The 14,228-nt window shown below is 34.6% G+C and overlaps 2 protein-coding genes across 2 annotated transcripts; both read right to left on the bottom strand.

The window, feature by feature from the left end:
* Positions 1-1,250: 1,250 nt before the first annotated feature.
* LOC125216691 (putative disease resistance protein RGA4) lies at positions 1,251-8,482 on the bottom strand. The gene is made up of 4 exons (XM_048118454.1): positions 8,244-8,482; positions 2,738-6,282; positions 1,798-1,965; positions 1,251-1,499 (listed from the first exon to the last, which is right to left on the bottom strand). Exons 2-3 carry the CDS (start codon positions 4,716-4,718, stop codon positions 1,880-1,882), a joined length of 2,067 nt encoding a protein of 688 aa, XP_047974411.1. The 5' UTR covers positions 4,719-6,282; positions 8,244-8,482; the 3' UTR covers positions 1,251-1,499; positions 1,798-1,879.
* Positions 4,800-6,267, bottom strand: LOC125188809 (disease resistance protein RGA2-like). The gene is made up of 2 exons (XM_048085868.1): positions 4,909-6,267; positions 4,800-4,811 (listed from the first exon to the last, which is right to left on the bottom strand). Exons 1-2 carry the CDS (start codon positions 6,265-6,267, stop codon positions 4,800-4,802), a joined length of 1,371 nt encoding a protein of 456 aa, XP_047941825.1.
* Positions 8,483-14,228: the final 5,746 nt, after the last annotated feature.

The following is a 14,228-nucleotide window of genomic DNA, read 5'->3' as shown; positions in this document are numbered from 1 at the left end:
GTCTGCTCTCGCTGGTCACTCTGGAGTATTGAGTACAAGAGAATATCAGCCCTTCTCTACTGGCCTAAGCTGAGGAAAGAGGTCAGAGAATATGTGAGAGTTTGTGTTGCATGCCAGAAATACAAACCAGGTAACTCTCCTCCATCTGGTCTATTACAGCCTTTGCCAATGCCTGCTGCTCTTTTTACAGATTTAACCATGGATTTTATTGAAGCTTTGCCAAATTCACAGGGGTATGACACCATATAAGTTGTAGTGGACAGGCTCAGTAAATATGCCCACTTTATGGCCTTATCTCACCCTTTTACAGCTAAGAAAGTAGCTGAGGAAGTAGCTGAGGTGTTGTTGGACTCAGTTTTTAAACTACATGGCATGCCAATTAAGGTGGTAAGTGATAGAGGGCCAATTTTTGTGGGAAATTTTTGGAAGGAGTTCTTAACTTTGCTGGGAGTTGAGCTACTCTATTCCACTGCCTACCATCCACTGATGGCCAATCTGAGGTAGTTAATAGATGCTTGCAATGCTATCTGAGGTGTGCAATGGGGGAGAAACCACATACTTGGTCTAGATGGCTGGGCTTAGCTGAATATTGGTATAATACCACCTATCATTCAAGCATTAAGATGACCCCTTTTGAAGCTTTATATGGATATGCACCTCCTCTACATGTTCCTTATTTTCCAGGGGATTCTAATGTGGAAGCGGTTGATTTAGCTTTGAGACACAGAAGAAATGATCACTATACTCAAGGGAAATATTCAGAAAGCAGCTGATATGATGAAGAAGCAAGCAGACCATCATCGAAGTGATAAGGATTTTGATATTGGAGAGTGGGTATGGTTGAAGCTACAAGATAACAGGCAGAAATCTATAAGAGGTAAACACCACAAGTTTGAGCCGAAGTAGTTTGGTCCATATCAGATATTGGACAAGATCGGAAAGGGCGTGCTTGCATGTGAAGAAGAAGGTGACGTGGAAAGCGGCGAGGAATGTGTGACTAACCGAGCTAAGAACAGAGTATAAAACAGAGAGCCATTGCCTTTTCTTTTCGTGTGTTTTTGTGTTGTTGCCGAGCTTAGATTGTGGATCTAGAGCGTTTCCTTTCATTCAAATCATTGTAATCGTTTGGATTGTTTCTCTATCAATACATTCCTATCATTTGATCATTCATTGTGTTGTTGATTGCGTTTTATCCCGAAGTATCGGTGGATTTGTGTGTTACGAGCTAAGATAGGGAGACCACGGAGAAAAGTCGTAACAAGATACCTACAAAACATAGGATCTTTATTCATAAATTACAACAACAAAACCAATCCAAACATCTTAAAATACCTTACATTTTACAAGTTTCATGCAACAAACAAGGATAAAATGAGTACAGCCGTAAAAGTTTGTTGGTAAGCAAATTCGAACGTTGCCTAACACAAGTCTTTGCTTCATCTTCTTCTGCCACCACATTGTGGCATGAGAAAGACACACGGCGCAGACAATTGCCAAACCTGTTGAGAAATTTAAATTTGCAATTTACGGTGTGAAGAGGTAGAGGAAAACATATGTAATAACATGACTAGAATTAGAGATGTTTTCTTAATCAAATATTTTATGATTATATTTTTTGATACATTAAAGGCTCCAACCAACAACAACACCACCACAACAAGAACACAACCTAGCGAAGTCCAACGAAAAATCCTAGTGCTAACGCATGACTACATATATCTCTATATATCCACACTCTCTACAATCATACTATATAACAATCAAAGAATAGGAGGTTGTTGGTGAAATGAATCTTACCAGTGGGAACTTGAAGAATGTTGACATCAAGTTGGAGAAAAGTTATGGGCACACACTCCACACTCCTTCACCTCCTCACTCTTTAGAAGCAATAACTCGAACTCAAACACGAACCTTTCCTTCTGCTTTCCTCTTCATGACTATCACTATCACAATCACTATCATTACCTATATAAAACACAAAAAAGATAGTAACAAAGTAGTGTCAGATTAATCATTTTGGGATTAAGTGTGTGCAACTTAACTTTGTAAGTTGATCTACTAAATAAAACTAGCTCCAAACTAGTAGCAATTAAATTGAAACTTTATATTGTCTGTTATTTATAAGAGTAGGTAAAATCACCATATCCAACTAACTTATTTGCATCTTTTATCCTACATGCCACTAACTTAAAAAGTGATAAAATATAGAGTAAATGTCAATCATGGTCATAAACATATGGCTATAATACGAATTTAGTCCAAAACATTCACTTTTTGAAAAACAGGTCCATAACAAATAAAATCCTTATCGGAGTGGTCCTTTTTTTATGGTTCCGTCAAAAAACTAACGGTCATGCCACTGTGCAATTAGCGTTGACCGTTAGTTTTTTGACGGAACCGTAAAAAAAAGGACAACTTCGTTAACATTTTCATTTTTTATGGACCTGTTTTTCAAAAAGTGAATGTTTTGGATCAAATTCGTGTTTTGGTCATATGTTTTTGACCAAAATTGACATTTCCTCTAAAATATATTATAAATTACCCACATAGAATATGTTTTTCGCCGAAAATATCTTGTTTGGGTTGGATTGGGAAATAACAAACAAAATGTTAAGTTGGGATATTTAATACCAATTTTAAAGTTCTTGAGAAATATCAAAATTTGGTCAAAGTCTGTGGTTTTAGAGACCAATATTCCTGTATAAAATACAAACCAAGAAAAGATATTAAAACTCACCGATTCCGCGTCCATCAATATAGATGAAGGGGATATGCGAAATGGTGGGCCATTGAGAATCAGCTGCATCACTTGCTTCTTCAAGACATATTTCCGGGCATCCCTCAATATTTAAGGAGTATAATTCAGTGAGGCGCCGCATTGCATCCGCAGAGGGTAGACGCCTTAACTTCATACAATTATGTATATGCAACTCCATTAGAGATGACAAGTTCCCCAACCATTCAGGTAACTCTTCCATTCCAAAATTCTCCAGCTTTAACTCAGAAAGAGTAGTGAGATGTTGAATAGATTCCGGCAGATTTTCCCAACTTTCCATCCCCTTCAATTCTAACTTGTTAAGACAGCTGCATCCTTGCAATATGCCATTAACAGTCTCCATTAATCCCCCCACACTAGCATCTATTCTTAACCATGCCAAGCTACTAAAACGAGGCGGAATCTCAACAAAACAAGTGGTCATGAACTGAGGAACATTAGTAATTTTCAAACGTGCTAGACGGGGGGATTTTGGGAGACGGGCAATTATTTCGGGTAGATTCTCTAGGCTACTTAAATCCTCCAACGATAACTTCTTGAGTGAGGAACCTAGCATATCACATGGCAAATACAGCAAAGCCTCGCACATACTGATCTTCAAAGTAGTAAGGGATCTGAGACTTTCTTGTGATTGTTGTACGCAAAGATCTCCAATCCGTTTCAGATTTGGGCAATCCTTTATGCGAAACTCTTTCAAAGTATTGAGGGTGCCTAGACCATTTGGTATTTCTCTCAAATTGGAACACTGCAATATATTCAACTTTGAGAGATTGGGATTACTAAAGAAAAGCCAATCTGGGAGACTTTCTACATCACGTATTCCAACTATAAAAAGCTTTGTTAGCAACGTTAATTCCAATCGAAATATGTCTTCCAAAGGCTTATAGCTGTCAATATAACGAAAATTCAATTGTTTGAGGAACGACCAGAAATGGGTAGGAAAACTCTTCAACACACCGCAATTCTGGATCATCAAGTCTTGAAGGTGAGGAAATACATTGACAGCACTTGCATCCACTGATTCTATTCCCTTCAACACTATGAGCTTAGGCAAGCTATTTAACACAAGCTCTTCTAGTACTGGGAAAACAGTACGTGTCTCATCATTCACTGCTCCATAGAATGAAGAATTTATGGACTTCACATTCCTCAATTTGTACAACACAAGACACTTGAGATTTGGCAACTGCCCAAACATTGGGATTTCTTCACATTCTGAGCAGTGGGAGAGTGTTATCTTAACCAACTTGTTAAGTGGTAGCCTAGAACCTTGGCCTACATTATCAACTCCCATATTTCGAGTCCATGATGGAAAGTTTCTACCTCCAAATCCAGAAATCCCCAACTTCTCCAGACGAGAGTGAGGTTGGAGGCCTTCCAACACATTCTCATCATTTGTAGTTTCACCTTCTCTACCAATCTTCCATCCCAAATTTAACTTCAATAATTTTAGCTTGTTAGATAGATCTGCTTTTTGAGCTTCTTCCTTGTTACAAACCCTTTCAAGGTTATCAATTTGCAGTTCTCCTTTGAGACAATTCAAACTTCCGAGCTCTGCAATTTTGTAGCCATTCTTGTTGCCCACTCTAAAAAACTTTAGGGTCCTGAGAGAAGTTAACAGACCAATCTCGGCAAACAACTCTACATCTTCCTCAATATAAAGATGCCTTAAGTTTCTCAAGTTCTTCAAAGTACTTGGAAGTTGCTTTAAACGATCGTTACACGCTCTCAATGTCTGCAAGTGAAAGAGTTCACCAATCCAATCCGGAAGATATTCAATAGATGTCTGTTCAATATCAAGAACCCTCAAATGTATCAACTTCTTGATTTCACTTGACAACTCTTCAACATCCCAATTTCCAAAATATAAAACATGAAGAGATTCGAAGTTTGAGAACATGTTACTATTGATGTCATCCATGGATGCGTAAATATTTTGCATTTTTTTTTAGATCAACAATTGAATCTTCTTCGAGAAACATGTATCGAACTCGGGTAATTACTTCTTCCTTAAAAGAACCTCTTAAAACAGAATCTTCGAGATCATGCAGAAGATCATGCATCACACAACTTTTCACATTTCCATAAAAATCTCTTTCCGCAATTTGCAGGAAAGAGTTGCGTAGAAGAACATAGATAAATTTTTCTCCCATAGATTCCATGTCACTGCTTCTATCAGCTTCAAGAAATCCTTCGCCCATCCAATACTCGATCAGATCCCGTGTTCTAATTTTGTAACCTTTAGGAAAAATCGAACAATATGCAAAACACTTTTTGAGTGACGGCAGAGGCAAATTATCAAAACTAAACTTCAATATCTGTGCGATATCATTTCCTTCATATCGTGAAAGCCAATTCTCTTTGATCGAGTGCCATTTTTCTTCAGATTTATCACACAGTAGTACTCCACCAACTACGCTGGCAGCTAATGGCAAACCTTTACATTTTTCTGCAATCTTTGTTCCAGAGGCCTCAAGTTCTGAAGGAACATTCTCTTTTCCAAAAGTTTTTTCTTTGATAATTGACCAACAATCTTCATTTGATAAAATTTGCAGCTCATGTGTATGAAATGGTTTCATAATTGAAGCGACGTCCATACTTCTGGTGGTAACAACAATCGCATTACCCTTCATAGAACTAACGCGCAACAAGGGATGAAAAAATTCTTCCCATGTGAGAACACTTTCATTCCAAATATCATCAAGAATAAGAAGATGCGATTTATCTTTTAAAGCACCATCAAGTTTTTTCAAAACACCTTCCTTATCCCCGAGTGGATCAAAATTTTGAGAAACATGCACCCAAATATGTGATCCAAACAGATTCTTTTCTTTGATAAAATGGAAGACTTCCCTAGTCAAAGTTGTCTTTCCCAATCCTCCCATTCCCACAATGGCAAGGATAGAAATAGGTTCATCAGTTGTGATACAAGCAGTAAGCTGTTCAACTATTTCTGACATCATCTCATCTCTTCCAATAAAAATAGGATCAAGAGAGAACGAGTCAGTTTCACGAGCAACATCAGGCAAAGTGGGCACAGCAGCAGCAAGTCTCCCGACGAGGCCAAGATCGGCAGCCCTTTTGTTAATGACCCCCAAATCCCCATTGATTTGTTGGATTCTAAGAGCCATACTTCGAGCACGTGAAATACGAAGACAGAATGAGAAGCATGACAATACCTTTTGTTTCATTGGTTTGTTGGCAATCATAGCCTTGCTTTGTTTGGAGAGTTGATGATATTTGATTTCATCCAAAACATTGTCAGCATCGAACCCCCCATTTCCGAGATCTGTGAGCCACTTCTTGACAGCCTCACCAGCGATGGAGCCCCTCTCTGAATCACTCAAGAATTTCTGGATCATGTCCAGATTTTCAGTCAACTGTTCTGCTTCATTTCTGAAACCTCGAACAAAAGAGACCTGATCCCTGGCATACTCGATGAGCTTTTGAAATAGAACTTGAAGCAAGGCAGCGGCGGCAGCTTCTTCCATTCTTTGTGCTGAGAACTGTTTCAAAGAGAAGGGTTATGGTTTAGGAATGCAAATGAATAATTGGTGAAGAGACAGAAAAAGAGAGCAATGGTCCACAAAAGATGTCACACTTGAGGAAAGGTATGTAATTTTAGAAGGTTTTGTTTTGTGTGTCTCATAAACAGAGAAAATATAATTTTTATATTTATATGAGCGAGAACATTTTTCAAAAATGAAAATATGACATCTTTTATGGGACAAACTAGAAAGGAATGTGTGACATGTATTATGGAAAGGAGGGAGTAATATTTACTACTCCTAGTAGTTGTGGTTTGACTATCAAATATACATAAAACCTCCGTAATTTAAAAATAGCAACTATTTTCACTTTAATTCTTAAAATTAATTTTTTTTTATTTTAAGAGAAATATATTATAAGACGGATATCATTTTCTGTTAAGAATACTACAATAACTATATTTACTAAATTTCTTATTAAAAATACCAGATCAGAGTTTGATTAATAATTATATACTACTCCCTCCGTCCCGGAGTATTAGACTCACTTCTTTTGGGCACATGATTTAAGGAATTGATATTTAAATAGTTAAAGTGGAGAGAGTAAAGTATGAGAGAGGGAAAAAGTAGGGGAGAGAAGAGAAAAAAAAGTAGGTGGAGAATAAAATAAGATAGATGCTTTTTGCTAAAAAAGGAAATGAGTCTAATATGTTGGGACATCCCAAAAAGGAAAGTTGGTCTAATACCTTGGGACGGAGGGAGTACCTTCGCCAATAAAAATAGACATGATTGTAACACAGGATATGTTTAAAAAAAATTCTAGAAAAGAAGTAGTAATAGAGTTTACTATCTACATTATTAGAAGTCATATTTAAATGTTTTAAATTTTTTATATTTAGAAATTGATTTTATTTTAGTAGATTATTCAAAATTATAAAACTATTATAGTACATTTTTTTTATGAAGACGGTATTAAATTATTGTAGTTATATTGTGGGATAATAATACTAGTTATGTTTCAAAAATAATCTTAATCATACTAATTTTAAAGTGAAATTTGTAAAATATGAAGAGATATATAAAAAATTAATTAAAGTATTAGTGAATGTAATGAAATGATTCCATTCATTCTAATATGCTTTTCTTTTTCATATACTTCATTTCTTGCCGACAGAGTAAAGGTAATGAAATCATTCCACTCATTCTAATATGCTTTTCTTTTTCTTTTTCTTATATTTCAATTCTTGCAGACAACTTTTTTGTTTTAGTAATATTTACTAAGTAGTTGAGGTTTGACTAACAAATTAATATAAAATCTTCATCTTTTTTAAAAATAGTAACTATTTTTATTTTAATTCTTAAAATTAAAAACTTTCTATTTTTGAGAAAAAAAAATATTAGGAGACGGATATCATTTTCTGTTAACAATAGTACAATAACTATATTTACTAAATTTCTTACTAAAAATACTAGATAAGAATTTGATTAATAATTATATACTACTTTCATCTACTTAAAAATAGACATGATTGTAACACAAGTTTTAATATCCAATTGGGAAGAAAGGGTGGATAAAAAATTCTAAAAAAGAAGTAGTAATGGAGTTTACGATCTACATTATTAATTAGTAGTCATATTTAAATGTTTAAATTTGCAAAAATTGATCTAATTTTAGTAGATAATTTAAAATAATAAAACTGTTATATTTTTTTTTGGATGAAGAGAGCATTAAATTATTATAGTTATATTATGGGTTAATAATACTAAATATGTTTACAAACTAATCTTAATATCACTAATTTTAATGAAAAATTTGTAAAATAAAAAAGAGATATATAAGAAAATTAATTAAAGTATTAGTATTAGAAAATGGAACTCACTTCATAGAATATTTAGCATGTATAGATAAAAATCTAATTTTGATGGATAGGAATTAAAAAACAGTAAAGTATTTTAAAGGGAGAGAGAGGAGAAATTACCTGGCGTGAATGGGCTGCTGGATGGTGACAGCGGCGGCAAGTTGAGGCGGCGATGAACCTCTGGAGTTTCCGCAACCGACGGCGACGGAGGGGCGGTGTTGCGGTGAAGTCGAAGGAGACCAGAGTTTGGTGTCTCTTGATTCGGAAATTGTGAGAAGAGTTCAGAATTAGAGAGAGATATGAATGCGACTCTTGTGAGAAGATGATTCGGAAATTGTGAGAAGAGTTAAAAACATGAAGATGTGCATCAGAAGAAAAGATAAAAACGAAGAGAATAAAATCCATTTGAATAACTATACAATATATAAAAGGTGAGTTTTGGGAATATTCACAAGATTGCCATTATAAAATTTTTGTAATATTGATGAAAAAAAAAAATTATTAATGAAAAAGAATATATTTTATCAGATATGTGGGATACTTCACGGAATCATGGGAGCAGTTCTAGAATTAGTGGAGTGGTGGATGGAACTACTTATGATCCCGTCAAACTTGAGGTCATTCCCATAAATCTATAATTGAAATGCTATATGGAGAACATGTTTTGCTTTAGAAAAACCCCGTAGAAATTCCTTTTTGCTCTGCGTATGTGCTTTCAGCTTTAAAATTATATTTTCTATTGAAATAGCGGTTTAATTATTGAGATTAGGGATTTAATAGGATGCATGTTTTCAAGGTAGTTTGAATTGTGGTAAATTGAACATATGTTATCAGAAAGGAGGGGCTGCCTCTGATATGGGTATGTATCCGTTATCTTTTTTCCATGAATGCCAACAACCTCCGGTTTGTGGCCTAATACAAAGAAATGGTTTTTCCATGTAGTCGTGTGGAATCTGTGGGAGAAGAAGTCTAAAGCAATGGCAGATTTTGGCAACGAAGAATATAAGCAGATGCTATGTGTGAATGCAACAGCAATAGAGAAGAACATTGTTGGCAATTGAAACTAAAAATATACTCCCTCCGTCCCGGCTAAGATGACACATTCCTTAGCCGGCACGGGGTTTTAGGAGTAATTGGTTAATGTGTTTAATTGAAGAGAGAAAAGGTGGGTAGAAGTATTAAAATAGAGAGAGAAAGAAAGGTGAATATTTTAATAGGGGTGAGAAAAAGTGGTTGAGTGTATTAATTAGAGAGAGAAAGTTTCCAAATAAGGAAATGTGTCATCTTGGTTGGGACAAACTTAAAAGGAAAACGCGTCATCTTAAGCGGGACGGAGGGAGTAACATATAACTGTCCCATATCGATATCAAGAGAAAACTGAAACTAGTATATAAGTCTCATGGGCCCTCCTCCTATCACCAATTGGTTTTAGGATGGAACCCATGGATTTCTATCATGGTATCAAAGCAGGTCGCCGACTGTGGGTCAAATTTGACTGATCCAGCAGTATATCTGGACTTAAAAATTTGGACCAAGTGGACTAACCGATCGAAAAAAAATTGGGCCAATTGTCCAATCGATTAGAAAAAAGTCCAACCCAATTATAACGCATTGTGGTGTTTAATCTTGATTAGTAGTAGTGTTAATTTAGATAGATAAAAGTGGTATAGGCTAATCAATTGTTTAATAAGATGTATTGGAACTTGGCGATATGTCAAGGCCTTTGATTATTTCTATCTTTCAAGTTAAAGTATTGGATTAAGTATCTTATCAATTACTCCCTCCGTCCCGGATAATTCGTCCCAGTTTTCCATTTCGGTCCGTCCCACAAAATTTGTCCCATTTCACTTTTACTATTTTTGGTAATGGACCTCATATTCCACTAACTCATTCCTACTCACATTTTATTATAAAACTAATATATAAAGGTAGGACCCACATTCCACTAACTTTTTCAACCCACTTTCATTACAATTCTTAAAACCCGTGCCCGGTCAAAGTGACCCGAATTATCCGGGGCGGAGGGAGTATGTAAAGTAAATGGACCATTTATAAATTATGTATAGTGCATAAGAAGTGTGCAATCTTTTGTCCTTTATGAGTTTTTCATTACCTCTCTCCGACCTTGGGAATCCCTACTAAAACTAAAGAATGGTATGACATATTTTTTGATGCTCCTAAGTCATGTGGAATATGTACATTTTCCTATTCCATATGATCATAGCAAGCTTATGGAAGACTGCTTCCAAAGGTTTTTATTCTGATTTGTAACTCAGGTGCACTCGATTTGGACGTGATAGAAGACTACAACCAGGTTTGGAACTACTCCCTCCGTCTCGCTTAAGATGACACGTTTTCCTTTTTAGTTTGTCCCAACTAAGATGACACATTTCCTTTTTTGGTAACTTTATCTCTCCAATTAATACACTCAACCATTTTTTCTCACTCCTATTAAAATATTCATCTTTCTTTATCTCTCTACTTTAATACTTAGACACACATTCTCTCTCTCCAATTAAACACTTTAACCAATAACTTCTAAAATCCCGTGCCGGCTAAGCAATGTGTCATCTTAGCCGGGACGGAGGGAGTATTACGTATTGGGAAATCAGCTTAGTTTTCCTTTTATGCTGTAGTGATTTATGGTTTTTCAATGGCATAATGGTGGATAGGTAGCATTAAAATGAGTGACTCAAACTTGGTCTTGATTCCCTGACAATTTTCTTCTACATCTACATGTTTGCAGTACTTGATGTAATTGTTATAAATTGATAAAAAGTGATGCAATTGAAACTATTAGATGAGTGCAACCGGTGTATATCATAGTTAAGAAGGTGAAGTGGAGTTGTAATAAGAAGAATAATTAGTAACAGAATTTTTGTTTTATCTTTTAGCTATTTTTATTTAGACTAATGTGGTGGCAAATGAGTTATTTTACCTATGCGTTATGTTGGAGAGTGAAAATTGTCTTTAGTTTATAATGATGAGATTGATTTTAATTTTAAAGTTAATGTAGTGTGTAAAGAAGTTTTAAAAATAATGAGTAATTATCCATTGTGTTTAATTCTTTATTGTGATAGATTTTTATCTTCCTATTTAAACATTATAGTATGTGATTTGTTTCAAATTTATTATGCTTCAATATTCATTTGTATAGATTTTTTATTGTCATATAACTAAAATTGTTAATCATATTGTTTATTGTTAATATTAATCCTAATTTTATTTAATTAATTTAAAATTGAATACTAATGCGTTAAAAATATATTAATCGGTGCATAGCACAGGCGTGATACTAGTTTAAAATAAATATATAATAATAAAGACATAAGAAAATGGGTCAACTTTTTAATAATACAGGAAAAATCGATATTTTGTCAATTGGGTTTGTTTTAAAATGCAATAGAAAAAAACTAAAAAGATATAAAAAAGTATATATAAAATACATAAGTTCAAAAAACAGAAAAATAAAGGAAGGTGAATTAAATAAGTTTCCATTTTCAAATACATTTTGTAATATTTAAAAAAGAGAGAAAAGTATAGATATGAGGAAATGTAACACTAGTATTTGCATAAATAAAAGTGAAGAACATAACAAAATGAAAAGCGCGCTACTGATAGACAGCATGACAAATATTTTTATGAAAATGTATATTTTGACATGCATATTATTTAAAAAATGTGCAAGTTGAACGACGACAGGCGTGGTGGGTGGTGAGCGAAGTTAATGAAGAAATATGTCATGTTAGGTATTCTGGTTGTGTCGTGTCTTCATACATGACATCATTCCAAGTCTTGAATGCTTTTGCTAAGAATCTCTTTCTTTTGGATTGTTTTATCGTTAGAGGTTCAAATTCTATTAAGTTGTTTACTGTTGAGTCATTATTTCTTTAGAATTTGTGTTTCGATGAGATTACACGGTTTTTGTCAAGTTACTTCAATTAATCAAGTGATTTGGTCAAGTACATCGTTTCCCCCTTTCTTCTCCACTTCTTTAGTCCTCCAATTCTACTCTAATATTTTTTCCCCTAAACTTCCCTCACGTGTTTTCAATGAGTTAAGCTAAAAAAGAACAATGAAACAAATGTAAATAAATAAAATTAAAAAAAAAATTAAATATTTTACTTTTGTTACAAAACTGAGACGATCCCCAAAAAATCACTACTAAACTTAACTAAATGTGATTGGTGGGCTACAAAATAAGTCAACTAGTGCGAATTTGCGTTACAATTGTTATTTTACTTGTTTCTTCTCGAGTGAATCACATGCAACGGCGGACTGCTCTGTTCGTCCCTGAAAAAATTCACAGGATCGACAACAATTTTCATCCAAACCAGCCGATCAAAATTGCCTTTAAAATATCTCTTCCCCCAAAAGCTCGCTTGCGCATAGCTCGTGTTTCCCACAACGTTGTTGACTCCAAGGTCGAGATCTCTGTAGTTAAAATACGACGCTCTAGGACACTTCGAGACGAAAGGAGTCAAGTAGTTGTTGAACTTCCTACTCCAACTTCTGTATTTATCTCACTTCTAAGCATCATCTTCCAACCAATTTACTAAATGCTGAATTTTGTACAAACTGTCCGCCCGGTGAGGAAACGGAATGGCAGATTCAGAAATCTCCGCCATTCTTCCACCGTATGGGACAAGGACGAGCAACGCGCCCGCGGCTTCTCTCGCCCGAAACTGCCCCCACATGCTTTGCAGCCCATGTTTGGGAATTGGTTTTTGAACATAATTTGATTTCCCTTTGAAGTAACTGAAGCAGGGTGTAGTTCTTTTGATCAAAAACCATAAGTTTAAGCACTACTTGCAATATTATTTTTCTAGAACTTTGTGTGTGCATGCAGCCTCAATAATTTAAGACCATTTATATAAAACAAATTTATTTTTATTATTTTTTTTGTTTAACCACGTGTTCCGAATCAATCCCTTTTTCGATCCCTCTCAATCAATCTCCTTGCCACGGATGCAGCATGAAGAGATGTCGTCGAGCAAGAAACCGATGCTTTCAGGAAGGGAAAAGCCAAGGAGAAGTTGCCGATCTGGAAAGTACGAGCATACAAGAGAAGAGCCGAGACGAATGTCGAAAAGAGTGTCGTCAATTTGATAGTCGAGAATGCCAAGGAGATCGTTGTGAATTCAGATGAGGGGTGCTACTTTAGATTGCATGGTTTCAAAAGTACGAAGGAAAGATGGGGAGAAATCATTCAGTGGGCCTCAGTAATCCAAACGATGGGCTTGACATTCAGCCTAAGTGGGCTGTGGGTGGCCCATCTAATTTGGGTTGTCAATTAAATTGAGCATTCAAAATATATAAATTGGGTTAGCTAGTTGGCCCATCTTTTCTGAGCTTTCAATGAAAACAAAAACTTTTAAAAATTTATTGCTATACATGTATGAATCCTAGGTTGAACTGGAGGGGATTCCTGGAATAATGATTGATATCGAGAGATACAATCAATTGAGAAAGGAATCAAGGCGATGATCATGTAGATATTCGATACTAATTAGTTATCGAGATTTTAATAATATTCCTTCGTCTGAAATTACGAGTTCCGATTTACCCCACAATTAGAAGTCTCGATTTATTTTTACAATAAATGGTAAGTAGATCTCATATTTCACAAATTAATTACACTCATATTTTATTAAATACTAGTATCACCCACGTGCGATGCACGACCCATTCTCTTTTATTTAAATTTAATACTGTAAAATGATTTTATAAATTCATAAAAATATCATTGTATGAAATCTGAAATCATAAATATATAAAATAAAAAACAATTATTAAAAAATATAAAATTAAACAAAGAAAAAAAAATAACACATACCGAATGAGAGAAACAATATTATTATTTCAAGTTCTAAACTCATATAACCAAATAAGTTTATAAACTAAAAATTGCACACAAATCACATATCATTTAAATCACTTTTAGATCTATACTACAAAAGATCAATCACGAACACATGTTAATAAAAATAATGTATAGATCAAAATCATCAACAAAAATACAGCAAAATAGCATGGAATATACAACCGATATGCCGGATAGATTTAATTTCATCACAATAAATTCATATTTTGAATTAATTAGTT

The sequence above is a fragment of the Salvia hispanica genome, chromosome 1 (assembly GCF_023119035.1).
Source record: "Salvia hispanica cultivar TCC Black 2014 chromosome 1, UniMelb_Shisp_WGS_1.0, whole genome shotgun sequence".
Classification (NCBI taxonomy): domain Eukaryota; kingdom Viridiplantae; phylum Streptophyta; class Magnoliopsida; order Lamiales; family Lamiaceae; genus Salvia; species Salvia hispanica.
This window is presented reverse-complemented; position numbering and strand designations above follow the sequence as displayed.